Below are 17,368 nucleotides of genomic sequence, written 5' to 3' on the forward strand. Positions count from 1 at the left end.
CAATTTATTACTCCTAAACAAATCCTTCTATCAGTGTATGTTTTAGGCTTGAAAATTTTTTCTAAGAAATTTTGAGTTGTCCAAATTACCCCATAGTGCTCATGTTGGCCCTATGTATAGCTTTTAACAAAAGTTTTGAGTGCCGATTGGACTTGTACTTTTTCTTCTTCTACTTTATTAAATAATTTATTACAATTTTAGAAGAATAATTGAATCAATAATTTTTGAACTTGACGTTTTCGAAATGGATGAATCAATAAATCATCAGACAAAAGTCATTGATTAATATTAAAAAAAAAAAAAATCCTTTTTGCAACACCTGCTTTGAAAGTTCAATTTCCTAGCGCTGTAAGTTGTGTCAAAAGCGCGAAATATATTCAGCGTTGATTATACATTCTACTTAACCACACTTGTGCGCTAAATAGCTTATAACTTTACAATTTTAACTTTAATATATTAACGTAGTAATAAGATGTCACGACCAGTGATTTGATTTAATTTTGCATCCTATACTTACTTAACAACGTAATTGCTTTGAAGCGAGTGAAGCGCCACCACACGTTGCGACAACACATTACTTTTTGTCGCTCATGTGATAGACAACTTAATATCCTTGAAAAATTTAATTTAAATAAAATTTTAATTTTTCACTTCTTAAATAGAGAATGTTCATAGCAGGGGTTGCCAAATATAATGAATCCTACAGGTGGACTAAGAAACAAACATGACGATCCCGATGACACCATTTGCTTTGAGGTTATAATACATTGACAAATGAGGACGAGTGTCGTTATCGCCATGTCAATGCATCATAAAGCCTTACGCCCATGTAACGACAACATGATTACCAAATTATTCGCTCCTTAATAGCAAATGCTCGTCAACTGCTCATGATTTGACCAAAATTAAAAATGACCATTTCGCATCACTACTCGACGCTAAAAAAATCTCGTTTCTATGTAACATAGTAATGGTTACCATTCTACATAGGAATTACAACTATTTTTTTCTCTCCGGGTAAATAGTCATATATGACCATATATAATGCTATATTTAAAAAAAATGACAAAATAATAAAAAAAAAAATCATGAAAAATTAGATGTCTCATGTATTCTAATAGTCTCTAAAGTAGATCATAAATTTTTTTCTTCGATGAAAAATTGCGGCGTTAGTTGGGCTCGATCCTGGGTCCTTTAGATTCAAAGTCTGGCGCGCTAACCACACGCCGAGGGATTCATATGAAATACAGTCTTTTCTATGCATTTAGATGCAGGTGAATGACCATGTATAATTCATTTTTCCTGGATTGAATTGTTCCTATATTACATAGTTATTTTTCCAACGTGGTATAGGAAAATTTACATTGTCAATATAGAAATAATTCCTATGTAACAAAGCAAACTTCGCCATGTGACATATTTACAGTTCACATGTTGACATAGTAAAACTTATAACGCCAACAGGAATCTTCCCCAAGCAAAATTGAAAAAATCTCCATTTTTTTCTCCGCATGTAGTCATAATTCAAATCCGATTAATTATTCGCATTTAGACCTCACTGTTTTCATTGAGGATTTGAGTACTAGAGTCACTTTCTGGGCAGCAAATAAAACATCAAAGGAATTGAGGTTTTTGATAACTAAACTAAAATTTGCTTTTTGACTCGGGATCATTATAATTTTTTTTATAATCAATGCTTTTCAAAACTTTCCTTTCGAGTTAATTTCGCTTCTCTTCAAAGTGAAATGAATAAAAAATAATTCATTCGGTAAATTTTCTGTAGAGTAATCAAAAATTGATGAATTAACGTAAATAAAAATTTGAAACTATTAAATGAACTTCTGTTTAAATAATTAATCCAAAACAGAATAAATAATTTTATTAAAAAAAAAAGTTAATTAATTTTATTCAAACAGTAATTTATTTTTACTATTTACTGTAGTAAATGAAAAGACAACACTTTGGAAAAACTAAATAATATTAAAATTCACATGAAACTATACTAAAGGTTTTATAAATCATGAATTAAACATTTAATTGCACGCAGCTTGAGGCTAGTACTTCATTCCTATAGTAATTATCCAGTTTGCTTAGTAAATATAATAAAAATGGAATGACTTGTTGAAAAAGGTTGTTTAATTTATTTTTAACTGCGTTCAGATTACTTTTTATTTATATTTTTCTCTTTCGTTTTCTGTCTCTGTGACTTTCTCAGATAAATTGATAATAAACGAAGTAAATCAAATATCTAGTGTGCTCTTGTATATAAAAGTATCGTCGAAAATAAAAAATCGTACATGGAAGTTGAAGCTGTGTAATGGGGCATGAGAAACCAATGGGAATGTGCCTTCAACGAGCCGTGTCGTACGAGAAAAACGGTAATTTAACTTCTCGTTAAATTCTTTTGCCTGTTCATCGAATGTCCCTAAGGAGCAGGATTCAATTGCTCTCTAACGTTGAGCAAAAAATTTCTGAACGAGTTACAGTCATCACAATTCTATTACACGTTCAATTATTTATTTTTAAAAGAAACAATTTTTAAAACTATTCAAACTTTTCAAAAATTATTTTTTAAAAACTTTGCACATCTCAAGCGCTAACTTTTATACTCAATAAGATTTCATTTTTTTTTTTTAAAACGCCCGAGTGTTATAGTAGTTTCCCACATGGAAAAGCTAAATATTGTTAAAAGTATATAAAAAAATATATGGTGAATATGTGATAAATATATAGTGGCAAAAATATCTACATTGAAAAATATATGTTTTTTACATATATTGGATTATATATTTATAATAATATATTTACCCATATATAATATTTTGTATTTTTTCATATATATTATCTCATATAATGCTCAATATATTCTTGTCATATATGGATAGTATATATATAATTTATAAGTATAATATAATAAACTTAATATATACTTCCATATATTTTGACAACATGATTACCAAATTATTCGCTCCTTAATAGCAAATGCTCGTCAATTGACGTCACTTTTTTTTTTGGTCAGTCACAAAAATTCATCAGCATTTTCTTTCCTTTTTACGAAAATTCGTCTAAAAAAAAAAAAAGTAACCTAAATATTTTAAATATTCAAAATAAAATTTATCCAAAAATTCTCACGATAATAAATAAATTTGGCTTGCACAACTACTTAGATGAAAAATATTTGTCAAAAATTTTTCGGTCAAATTTTTAATAATTTTTTATTCTCATTTCGCGGGAATCGACATTAAATTCAAAAAATGACCGGCGGTCATTTTTTTTAGTTGGTCAATTGACGTCAAATGACGAACAATTGACGAGCATTTTACGAGCACATGCTTAGCTTTACATCACTAGCGTCGAGACTCACCGGGCAGAGTAATCCTCCCATTCTACATAGTAACGGTGGCTATGCTAGCATAGGAATGATTACCGTTCTACATTGACAAGAGAACTATGCAAATGGACATCACTACAATGTTACCTAGTAATGTTTACCATGTTTTATTTATTTCATTTTTAGTAAATAAGGTTATGACAAAACAAACAACTCAGGTTACTATAAATATATATATGTAGAAATTGAATTAATCTATTGAAATAATTAAGATATTGCTCAAAAAGAAATATCATTTTTCGATAACAGATAAATAATAATTAAATAAATTAAAATATTTAATAATATACATTGCGCATATACATGCATACACATACAGGTTACTGCGCAAACATCTGCGCATGTTAACTTCCTCGTTTCACTTATTAAACTGTAATGACAGCTATTCCAGCATGGAACTGAGTAGCATTCTATATAGCCCTGATTCCCATGCTAGATAGGGATTTTTACCATTTTAGTTGTTTCAATGTAACATAGTAATCATTACCAGAAAAGTGCTAATAAGTCCTATTCTACATAGCCTTATTTACCATTTTACAAAAAATGTCTCGTTACTATGTAGCATAGTAATCATTACTATTCTTGTCTCTTCGTGTATGGCCATATATGCTCTCGTTATTATAAACAATAATTTTAGTTGTATGTATTTATTTTATTGACGATTCGAGAAAGCCCTCTCCATTTTTCGAGCACCTAAAAAATGATACTTTCTGAAAAATAGACATGTCAAAATACCCTCTTTCAATTGAATGACCAGTCAGCGTCAGATTAAGCCTGACGGAAGAAAACACAACTGTAACAATCATCTTTCAATAGAGAACATATTTTAAGGTTTATCGATCTGAAAGTCTATTAGTCACATGAATCGAAATCTATATAGTTTTTGATACAAATTCAATGTGCTATTTGAGCTATAAAAATTATTTGAGGTGAGTAAATCCCATTAAGATGGTTAGCAATAGTAAATCACTCTTAATGCGTTTATGCTTGAGCTGAACTGCGTGACGGTTTATTACACGACAAATATTGATAAAATTTGTAAGATATAATTATCATAAATATAAAGTCAAATCTTAGTGATGTGAAATTTATTTTTAATTATCAATTGTGAAAATATTCAATAAATTACTTAAATATGAAGTTTTACGATCGATTTTATTTTTAGACTTTTGTAACTAATTTTTGGTGGCTCAAATTACCCCTTGTTCTTGTTCCTATCTACAGTTTAAAAAAAAATTCTAGGGGTGGATATGGTCTTGGGTCTGAACTTTTTGAAAAATTTCAGTCGACCCATTTTGCCCCGCCACCTTTTGAATAGTTGAAAAAAAAGAAATACAAAATACTTTTGGGTCATAAGTACCAACATGATATGATTTAAAATTGTAAAATGTCTAATGATAAATGTATTTCCAATTTTATAAGTTTTGTTTCGAAATATAAATTTTATAATATAAAGGAAACAAAGGAAAATAAAAGGTGGACAGTTTTCAGGAAATAGAAGTTGAGTGGGCGTGAAAGTTGAAAAGTACGTATACACTCAAGTTTATTTCGATTCTCTCTGCAATAAATATTTACGCGGGTTGTGATGCATTAAAGGAAAAGTAATCTAACCGTTAAAAAATTGAGAAAAGTTTTTTCGTTGAATAAATATACTGAACAACAAGAACAGAAGAAGTCACTGACTCCTATACTTTGTTTATATATTAGAATTGATAATTTTTTAAATTATATAATTTCAAGCCTAAATAGGGTCATTATATAAAAGTAGCATTTCAATTATTTTTGGCTATGAAAGATTGAAAAATTGTCGTATCCATATTTTTACTTTTTTCGCTTTATTCTACTCCTTGGTAGATTGAAGAAAAAAATACAATACGAGTATTTTGAAATTGTTACAGATTTTTCTATTCAGACCGCATTGATCTGACATCAGCTTATTTCGACTGGCAAGCGGGCGCTGAGATTTCAAATTTCAATGGAAGTATACTTCAATTTTATAATATGGAAGTAGTCTATTACACATTAAGAGAGGAAAGCAGGACATTCCAACTCGAAAATGTAATCGCTAAACAGGGCAGGAATTAAAATTAGAATAACTGTTCATGATATAAGTCGAATAAGTAACAGATTATGGCATTGGTTCCAGAATAAGCCGACAGGTGGCGCTGGGTCACAAGAGAAAGAGTGAGGATCTTAACACTCGTGCGAAAATATATACTTAATATAGCTGATAGACTAATAATATACACTACCTTATCCAATCCATAATTCAGAAGTTCAATTTATGAAGAAAATTATCACTACCTGTGAAAAATGAATCATACATGGCCATATATGATCATGCATGGCCATATATGACCATACATGGTCATATATGATCATACATGGCCATATGTGATCATGCATGACCATATATGATCATGCATTGCCATATATGACCATACAAGGCCATATATGATCATACATGGCCATACGTGATCATGCATGACCATATATGATCATGTATTGCCATATATGACCATACAAGGCCATATATGATCACACATGGCCATACGTGATCATGCATGACCATATATGATCATACATGGCCATATGTGATCATGCATGACCATATATGATCATGCATGGCCACATATGATCATACATGGCCATGTATGTTTAATAAATTACAGACATGCATGGTCATGTATTTTCATACACAGCCTTGTATGGCCATATATGCTATACATGACTATGTGTGACCATATATGCTCATACATGAACCATATACGGCCATATATGTTTAATTAAGCATAGGCATATATATAGTCATAAACAACCATGTATGGTCTTATATGATTCATATATGTCCATGCATGACTATACGCAAAATATGCCCATGTATGGCCATATATGACCACATATATGTTTCATACATGAACCATATACGGCCATGCATGATTCGTCGTTCACGGGTAGCTAATAACTGATATTACACGTATATTGCACGGTTGACAGCATTAGCAGAGGTTAACGTGCGGTACACCGAACGCGCAAGTCCTCATGAGTCCCTAGTAACCTCGAACATATATCTCCATTATGACGTCAGTTGGACATTCGATTGGTCGCTTCTCTAACGCTCTTAAATTTAACTTCTGGGGTAGGTATCGCAAAGAAATATTTATTTTCACGATTTTTGAATTTAAGAAAAATATGAGCCCTCATTTAAATATCTGTAAAAACAAGTGTGTTCTTCCAACACACCCGTAGGAAAAATAATATATGATTAAAGTATATAAAATAATATATGTTTGCAACAAAAAAATATATGATATAGTATATTATATATTATAAAAAATCATATAGAGATTGTCGCCGATTTAATATAAAATTATATACAGTAGTAAATATATGTACACGGAGAGAAAATTATGGTAACAGTTAAATATATTATGGGAATGGTTCCCATACTGCATGGTAACCGGATTTTTTCAAATGTTAATTATAAGAACGGCACCCATATATATTATGGTAATCATTCCTATAATTATGGGTATAATTCCCATATGGTGTCGAAATAGTTCCTATGGAATTATGGTAATCGTTGCCATGTAACTATGATAATGGTTACCATAATATTATGATAATGGTTACCATAATATTATGGTAATAATTCCCATACATTATGGTAATCATTACCATAATATTATGGTAATAATTCCCATACATTATGGTAATCATAACCGTGATATTATGGTAACCATTACATTATTATGGTAATGGTTACCATGATATTAGAGTAATCATTACCATAAGATGATGGTTATGTTTACAATAATATTATAGGAATTTTTCCCATACTTATGGAAACTTTTCCCAGAAAGTATGGGTCTATATCCCATAATCCCAAGTAATCATTACCATAATGCCATAGGATGCAATTTCATAAACGTACTAGGAACAGTTACCATAATTTTTTCTCCGTGTATTCCATATATGTAACTTATATGTTTTTTATATTAAGTCATACATATATTCACATTTACCTTATAATGTATATTGTATTGATATATTTCCTTATCTATTCAAAAAATATAAAATTTTCATATGAAATGAAATATATGATAGCATATAATTTATATTATATATGGCACCATATATTTTCTTCCTTATATTTAAGCATATATTTTATTCAGTATGTGTATGTATATGGGTATATTCTATATTCGCTCCAAATTGACTAATTTCGATAATTTTATCTGCAATTTAAAGAGTATATTAAAATTTAGATCTAATTTAATTGGAGAGGGTCGTACGTATAAGAAACTTTTTTTTTCTATACATAATATAAATATATGTTTTTATATATAATCAAAATATATTTTTCGTATATGATAGAAACATACATTTTTATGTATGATAAAAATATAGTTTTTGTGTATGACAAAAATGTATATTTTCATATATGATGGAATTATATATTTTCTACATATGATTGACATATATATTTTATATATGCTAAACATTTACGGACTCGTATATGATGCATATTATATTTTTTACTATAAAAAAAAATATATCAAAAAATATAGTTAAATTAGCCACATATAATTTCTGATATTTATCATATATTTTTACATATATTTTGACCATATGTTATTTTCATACGGAGCACCCGAGCTGTGTTACATTTTCTGAAAATAGATGATCTTAAACGGCATATAGAATAATTATCAAAACACTTTTTTATGTCTCACAGTTTAAGCATATGTATTATCAGAAACAATATCACATTTGATGACAGACATGTTTTTAGAGCTTAAGGATCACATTCTATGTTAGTGAGATTGAAATATTTTCCAGGTAAATGCTTTTATTATCGTCCTAAAATATTCGTAACTTTGTAAGGGATGAAGAAGTAAATGAAATTATTTCAACAAAGATGACAAAGTAAAGACACTAAAATAATCATAAAAGAGTGAATAACAATGGTGTAGACATAATATAATATAAAAGAGGAAGGAATCTTTAGACACCTCACCTTATTCGGGTCTTTAAGGAAATTGTCAGAATATTCGGTATCCCCACGTAACTGCCGGAAATGGAGGACTACAATGAGGATTAAGGTGCTTCTTGTACGCGGAAAGGACCAGCTTTAACAAGAACAGTCGGCACGTATCAAAAGAGACACTTGACGAGATACTTTGGCTTTGTTCTCCCGGCGAATATAAAGTAGGGTTAGGTCAGCCACACTATATACACTTGTGCGTTTTTGTTTCATTTTCCAAGAGATTTCACTGTCCTCTTATCTATTCTCTCACTTTTATTCTCACTATCACTCTCACTCTTAGTCTTGTTCTTACTCTCGTGTAGACTCTAACACTTTTTTATAATGTACTACTTCAAACAGCCAGATTGCGATACTCAGTCATACAATGACTTTGTACTATTATAAACTCATTTCCTAGGTAAAAAATTACTGTCGTTTAAAATTTTTTGCTATTAGATTACTTCATAATTATGGTTACCCTATTAAAAAAAATCTATGGGGGATTGCATGGTAACTCATACACGGAGAAAAAAGAACAGTACAGGGAGAAAACGATTCCCATCATTGGGCTGTCAGCCCAAAAATGTCAATTTTACAAAATTGAAAATGTTATTTTCACATTGTGAAAACTGTCAATTCGACCGTTTTTCGACGCAATAATTACATTTGAAAAATGCTAAATTCACTTAAAAAAAAAAAATGTGAAATTTATATTAGAACAATAATTGAAATTGTTATTTATGAGTAAGAATTTAACATTTCGTAAAATGTAAACAACCCGAGAAAAAATGTTTATATATAATCATACATAATTATATATAACTATATATGATCATATATAATTATATGTGATTATATATGATCATATATAATACAATATTTAAACGGAGAAAGTATATGTAGCTCCATATATATTATATATGATTATATATAATACTATTCCGAGAAATTTTTTTCATATGGAATCATATATAATTATATATAATCTTATATATATATCCATATATAATTGTATACAATCATTAGGGTGTTTAAAAAAAAAATTTTTTTTCATGGTATTCAAAAATTGAAAGTACCCAGTTTTTCAATCGGTTGAATTTCATATAATTTTGTGAAATTATTCAATGTTTTCCAAAATTTTATATAAGTTTTTTTAAATTTCACATCACAACAGAAAATCAAAAAATTTGAAGAAACTTAATAAAATTTTATATAATTATCATCGAGGCCGACAAAAATATAATTTCCTATAAGTTCATTAAGTTTTTTTAATGTGTAAAAATCCATCACGAAAACTTATGAACTCGGTTTTTACCGGTATTTCACTCTAAATACATCAATTAAGCAAATGACTTGAACTCTCGTGATGTGGACCAGTGATCAACGTTCAGGGTTACCAGCCAAAAGGAGCCGTGTTCGAACCCAGCAGATGTTCCAGGATTTTTTCATCATTTACTGCTATCAATTCTTGTTTCTGAATTTGTAATGCGTTCGCGCGGTAATAACCAAATTAAAAATTTGGTATTTAATTTTTTTTTTTTTTTTTTTTTTTCAAAAATATTTTTTAATTATATATAACTTGATTATATATAATCATATATGAAAAATGGCCAAATATAATTATATATAGTTATATATAATTATATAGATTTATATATAATTATGTATGATTATATTTGGCCATTTTTCATATATGATTATATATAATCGAGTTATATATAATTATATATAGTTTTATATGATTATATATATAAATTTTTTCTCGGGAATGCACAAAAAAATATTCTAAAAATTGAAGTTTTAACTAAAAAAATTAGGAATTCATGTAAAATAATTGTTCAACTCTGCAAACCATAGAACCCATACAAAGCCGCTGAGCCACGACCCAATAATCGGCCGATTTTTTTTCTTTGTATGGATTTGGTTTGTAAATTTTATATAACTTGATAATCAACTTTTTACAGGTTATTTCTGTAAATCTGACATAGTATGGTTATGTTAATTTCACATATTATATATGTAAATTTGACAGTTTTTCTTTGTAAATCTAACAAAATTTATCCATGTCATTTTGACATTCCCATTCCAGTCATTTTTACATATTATTTTTTCCGTGTAGCCACTACTGCGCTGAACAGTAATCAAGTCAATTGAATAAATTGAAAATAAATTGAAAAATACAACTATAGTAAAATATGCTTTTACTATACCCAATTTTTCGCTCAAACACGCTCATTGGCTGGATTACGGTTCCGCGCAGCAATGGTTACTGTTTTTTTTTTCTCTGTATAAGAATCCATTTAGGGAAACATGGATTTATGTAAAAATACACAGGAATTATTCTAGACGTGTATGGATTCATTAGAGTACCAAAACTCGGTTTTCGAAATCCGGACCGAATTCAATAACTTTCTTCATTTTTTTTGAAAATATCCAATTTTCTTGACAGGGAGTTAAAATAAAATAAAATAAGAACGATGTGATAAATTATGAGAATACTTACGTTATGAAACCAAATAATTTCAGTCGGTGGTGGATTACTCTGAACATGACAGACTAATTTCAAGTCATCACCTTCTCTGAGCGATTCTAGTGTATAGCCCACAGCCAGTTGGGTATCAACAATCGGGGCATCTACAAAACAAATCTCAATTAATTATATTCTTAAATTAAAATTTCAAATTACTTGATCAAGACAGCAGGCATTTTTTTTTTTTAGAATATATTAATATGCACAGTACGATTCTTAGAAAATATATTATTATTCAGGTCAAATCGTGAGAACGAGGGTAAAAGCAGAAGTTGTCAAACGAAATAAAAATTAGATAAAGAAAAAGAAAAATTCATAAAAATTGAATGAACAAGTAGAATTAATTGCTAGCGGCAAGTTCTTGATAATTGAATTTGCCATCTTCAGACGGTTACTTCCCGAGAGATATTCCCCGACGCCGTTTACGAGGCGTCGCGTAAAAAAACGCGCTCGGTGGTCGAATCACTTAAACCTACAATATTAATTAGAGCACTATCATCTGACTGGTTTGTTTTTATTTTACTCATATTTTCGACGGAAGTGTAAAAAGAAAAATGAAAAAAAAAAAAAAACATTAGAAGGTCAGCTAAAAAAGAACATGTGGTGATAGTAAGCAGCAAAGTGATGTCTAATGTTACGAAATTCTGTGCGCTCTAATGCTTTCTATTCTATTTTTATAAGAAATCAGTGTATTTATATATGTAAGTTTTTTGTCAACTTTTTTTTTATTAATGGAAAAAGATGATTTAATGAAATACAAATAACATTTGCAATTGAATGTTGTAATTGAATTAAATTACATTTTATTAAATTATCATCCTTTTTTTAGATAAATATTACATTTTTAATTTTATAAATGAGATGATATGTGAGGCTCATTACGTTGATAGAAATTGACATTGAGTTATGAAAAAGGTGAGTGTACTCTCAAGAGAACAGTAGAAAAATGTACTTAATAGTTAAGTACTATGTTCAAGTAAATAATATTTATTATATTTATTCTTAAATAAATATCTTTGAGAGTAAAAACTCTCAGAGTTATTACTTTTATAAGTATATATATATATATATATATATATATATATATATATATATATATATATATATATATATATATATATATATATATATATATATATATAAATGTATGTATGGCAATTTTTATAAAAATTAATTATTTAAATTATCTCTTTGAAAACAATTATTTACTCGCGCATAAATTGTTTAATTTAATTCGGAATGTATTAATGTAAACAAATATAAGGTAAAAGCACCAATTATTGACACTATAAGAGACAAGATTATAATTTCATTTTTTTTACCGTTAACGATTAATATTATTGAATTTTGATTTTAACATTAATTAATCTTTTAATTAATCAAATTCATGCTTTTTGATAATAATAAATTAGATTTACTAATTAATTTCAAGTGATGAAATAAATAACCAGGATACAGCAATTATTGACAGGTTAAAAACTCGGCTGATCTAACTATTGACATGCTGTTGCTCCAATTATTGACACCCATAATGCGCATGCGTCATTAATCTGTAGAACTAAATGTAAGAAATAAAGTCTCTAAATAATTTCTAACTTATTAATTATTATTCAATTAATTGGACGAATTTTAATCACCAAACTATTCGAAATATTTTTTAATCAAACGAAAATTAAAATCGATTAATCACTTTATTTATAACAATTCAATAGTAAATATATGACAGCGTGGGTTCGCCGGAATTGTCATTAGGGTTTGCAACAGACTTATGTTTAAAAAAAAGACGTTACGGTGCTGTCTACTGATCTGTCAATATGAGATACAACTTCAATATTACGTACTAATTATTGACATCCACTATTTTAAAATTAAAAATCATAAAATTTACTGTAAATATATCATATTGTTAATTTTTGATATTTTATTTGTTTATAAGAAAAAAAGTTGGTGTGATTAGATGGAAAAAATAATTAAAAATCATCGTTTTAAAAGACTGCTTTTCTAACCGGAATAGTTAAGAAAATTGACGCTCACAAGCTGTTTTGATAGACACCAATAAATTTAATTTTTTTTATTTATAAATATTTGGTATTTTTCATTAACAATAATTTTTTTCAATTTTTTAATTATAAAAATTGTTTATAAATGTATACGATTATTATTAACATAGTAGATAATTAAATATGTCTTAAAATAAGATAGGGTATCAATAATCGGACTCCTGTCAATAATTGGTGTTTTTACCTTAGTTTAACTATCAATGTTTATATGTTTTTTCTCATTCAATTGATCAATATTCAAAATATTAGTCTGTTCGTGATTTGACATAAGTAAATTAAATGATCTTTTAATTCAAAAAATATCTCATATACTCTAAAATCTAATATCTGTTTAAAGTCTAACTATTTAAAATCGCACTAAAATCAATGAGCTTTCCTTTTTTTTTTTTTTTTTTCTTTTTAATTTCTCAACGAAAATTTATTTTAATTACAATTATATAGCCCAAATAAAATTGAAACTAAACTAAAATTAAACTAAACTAAAAAATAAAATTAAAACTTAATAGAATATTTTTAATGAATCATCATGCATGTATAAAGATTTAAATATTTGAATTAAAGACATCTAAAAGCATCCCTCTCCATTTTTGATGTATTTTTAGACCACAATTCATTTAGACAAGCATTTCAGTCATCTTTAAAAAAATTATCTCAAAAATGATGACAAATACTTAAAAAGTTATACAATTGAACAAATGAGATAAATTTAAATTAGACGAAGTGATAATGAATTGTATAACAATCTAATATAGTTTAAATATTGATCACAGAATTTTTGTTGCAATAATTATTAAACATTTCGTAACTACTTAAGCACATTTTGATTATTAGTATCGTCTCTCATTCGACAATAATTTTTTTTTGTCCACGGAAAAAACAGAATATTAAAAATTATTAAATAGTAGTAAAAAGTGGAATCTGTTATCAGTAATTAGTACTATTCTGTGCTTAATGCAAAGTAGTTTACTAATTTTTGTAGATTCCTAAAAAATACTATCAATTATTTCAAAAACTAACTAAATATTATTACTTTTAGGTATAAGTGACTTATTAGTGAAAGTTTATTAATTTATGGCATAATCTATAAAAAAAGTAATGATTGGTCAAATTAAGAATTGATATTTTAGATATTGATTTTTCCGACCGGAATTCGCAAAAGTTACAAACTTTTATTTTATAAATTCGATATCACTGATAAATTATTGGCTTAAAATATCATTTATTCATCATTATAAATTAATTTACAATATACATAAATCGAATAAGTGGTAAATAATAAAATGAAAAATTAGTATACTAGATACTGATTTTGTTGCTCATAAAAATACCGAAAATTTTTAACTCTTATTTTATGAATTCTATCCCATTGACTAATAATTAATATAAAATGTTATTTATTCGTTATTATAAATTAATTTATTATGTACATATATCGAATAAGTGGTGAATAATAAAATGAAAAATTCGTATACTAGATCTTTATATATTAATATGTACGTTTACTAATTTTTCGGTTCCTCATTTTTTAAATTTTTCTATGTTTACTTGAACGGTAACAACTGTCGATGCCAATTAATCAATTCTTTTTCATATCAAATTGAATAAACGAAATCACAAATTTTGCTCTTCTATCCCGGGTCTAAAAATTTGATCTGATTTTAGTCTAATTGGACTATTTGATCTGTTTTTGATTTTTTACAAAAATTTAAAGCTGTTTTCGACCTGTAACTTTAAAAAACAATTGCATTACGGGCAGACAAAACTAGATTAATTCTTGAACTTTAAAAAATTTAAGTTCTGAAAATATGCAAGGACAAGAGTAGATTAAATCATGGACTTATAAAATTTTTATTTATGGGCAATATTTATAAAAAAAATATTAAGTTACAGAATTGATTATGTTTTGTTTACTATTTATTTAGTATCTTTTGTTTAAAAATTTCGGCAGTTAATGAAAGTTTGACAGCTTAATTTTTAGTTGTCTTGATTGAATATTTATAGCATTGAATAAAAGTGATAAAATAACTCTTAAAATGTCTAAAAAATTTTTCTTATTTGCCGGATAAAATCGAAAATATTTTGGCATTAGAAAATATCAAAATTCTTGTGACATCTTCTTACGGAAGCGCATTAGTGTTTCAAATATCAAGAAAATTAAAATAAATTTATAAGTCTAAATTATTATTATTATTTACATTTTTAAAAAGTCCTGTTTTAGATCTAAAAGCGATTAAAAACTGACTAAAAATTATATTAAATAAAGTCTGTTTTTGTCCTTAAAATCAACTGAACACAGTCCAATAATTATAATAAAAAAGTCTGTTTTTAGTCTAAAAGCGATTTAAAACAGACTAAATATCATACGAAAATAAGTCTGATTCTGGCCTGGATAAGGAATAGTACGGGCAAAAACATTAAATTCCTATATAAAATAAATAAGATTTATAAATTTGAATCAAAGAAAAAATATTTGAATTTATCATTTATTTTAAAACAGATCTAATTTTTTGATCCGGGATGTGTATCAAATTTTAATATAAATAATAGCCATTCTGTACTATATGTAATGATCCCTTTGATATTAGTATCGAATATACTAATTTAAAGTCAAAAATAAACTACAAACTATTAAAATTTTGAGCATCATTTTTTTCCATGTCAAAACACAAAAATAGACCCTCTGTAAACAGAAAAAAGTAGCAACCCCAAATTTTCCGAGAATTGATGATTTTCAGCAAGAGGTTAAAAAACTATGCCAATTACATGTTCAATATTCATTCATTTATGAAAAGTACTCCTAATTTTTTTTTTTTTTTTGTTTGTAGAAAAACATTTTAATCAGAATAAAATTCCAAGTAAATAGTAAATTACCAGATTGTGAGAAGATATATATATCTATATATCTATATATATTAGTAAAAGCATCTGGATACAAGGTTTGAACAGACGACATTGAAACAGCTTTGGCAAGACCGACATGGTCTCCTTAAGTTCCTAAGCAATTTATGAATGCGGGCGGCCTAACATGAATTTGCACTATACGCTTAAAGCCCATTGGACATACCATATACTGTTTCGAGAACTTTGTTACTCAACTTAAAATATAAGAGCTGGCCATTTTATTTACGGTGATTTGTTTATTCGGTTCAACTGTTGTATCATGGCTTCATTTTCATTTCCGAATAAAAAATAAATTTAATAAAGTAGCAAAATCAATTCGTAATTTATAGTTAGTTTACTGCTCAATAGAAACAGACTAGTTCAAACAACAACAACCATGTGTGAAAATTTCTATAAAGAAACAATTGCTCTGGAGTGATCGACGGAAAAAAATTTTTTTAACGCTTTTGCAGTTCATAGCAACTCATGAGATAACAGTCTTTTTTAGTGAATGAAATTGGCTGACGCAAATAGTTTTTTTTTTTATTTTTTCCGTCACCTTTATCGTTTTCTGCCGTCCATTCAAGCTTTAGCGGCTTTTCCCCCAGGCATCACAGTTGAATTTGAAGCTTGCACCATTGATTTTTTTTTCTTTTACTTTACGCTTTTTTTTTTTTATTACAGTTAACTTTCGATTTATTGCTGTCGTTAAATATTGGATTAATAATTTTTTCAACTATTTTATCTAACATACATACGTTTTATATTTCATATTTTTCCATTACAAAGTAATTTGTATTTTTAAATTTTATCTATCGTAATTATGCGTGGATTGCATGGAAAAAAATGATCTGTTGCTGCACTAATTCATTAATGTAACGTAATCGAAGACCACTTCTGTTATACGGAAGGCTGATTCCGCGTTCTTTTGGGCATACACGCGTTGCGGGGCATCATTACCCCTCACCAATTGACATTTTCAGCCGAAAAATATAAGCGATTGACGACTAAGGTAGACTTTAAACGGAGGTATAATCAAAAATCCTCATTGCGCGTGATATTTAACCACAGCCACGATGAGTCCTACTTTTCTTGGGCTAAACATTGCTACCATTTCAGGAAATAAAGAGACTTTGGTCGAAGTAGAATTGGAAAGGATCCGAGTGGTACCAGTTGCCTGGACTAGAAGTTACAGGACCCGCGTTGTTACAGCAACAAGATGTCATGTTGCAACCAGAGGTCTATTCCTGTTCGAGGTACAGATTTATACCTGTAACAACCACAGGCCCATTCCTATTGCAGTCACAGGAATAGTCTTGAATTCGTGATAAGTTTTATTGCCAGGTTATTATTGTATCTGGGTATTTTTGTACTTAGAGATTAAGTACAAGGATGTTATTGTGTCTGGTTATTGCACACCTCGAACGCGAAGCGGAGAGGTTGTACTTTCCCGCATGAAAAAACTATAAATGGTCGAA

The 17,368-nt window shown here is 28.0% G+C and overlaps 1 protein-coding gene across 1 annotated transcript in view; it reads right to left on the reverse strand.

The window, feature by feature from the left end:
- Positions 1 to 17,368, reverse strand: part of LOC103579458 (synaptogenesis protein syg-2) — a 139,255-nt gene that overhangs the window by 28,630 nt on the left and 93,257 nt on the right. The window contains exon 7 of the mRNA XM_053741620.1: positions 10,924 to 11,054. Coding sequence (XP_053597595.1) covers positions 10,924 to 11,054 — 131 coding nt within the window. The remainder of the gene's footprint in view (positions 1 to 10,923; positions 11,055 to 17,368) is intronic.

The sequence above is a fragment of the Microplitis demolitor genome, chromosome 8 (genome assembly GCF_026212275.2).
Source record: "Microplitis demolitor isolate Queensland-Clemson2020A chromosome 8, iyMicDemo2.1a, whole genome shotgun sequence".
NCBI lineage: Eukaryota > Metazoa > Arthropoda > Insecta > Hymenoptera > Braconidae > Microplitis > Microplitis demolitor.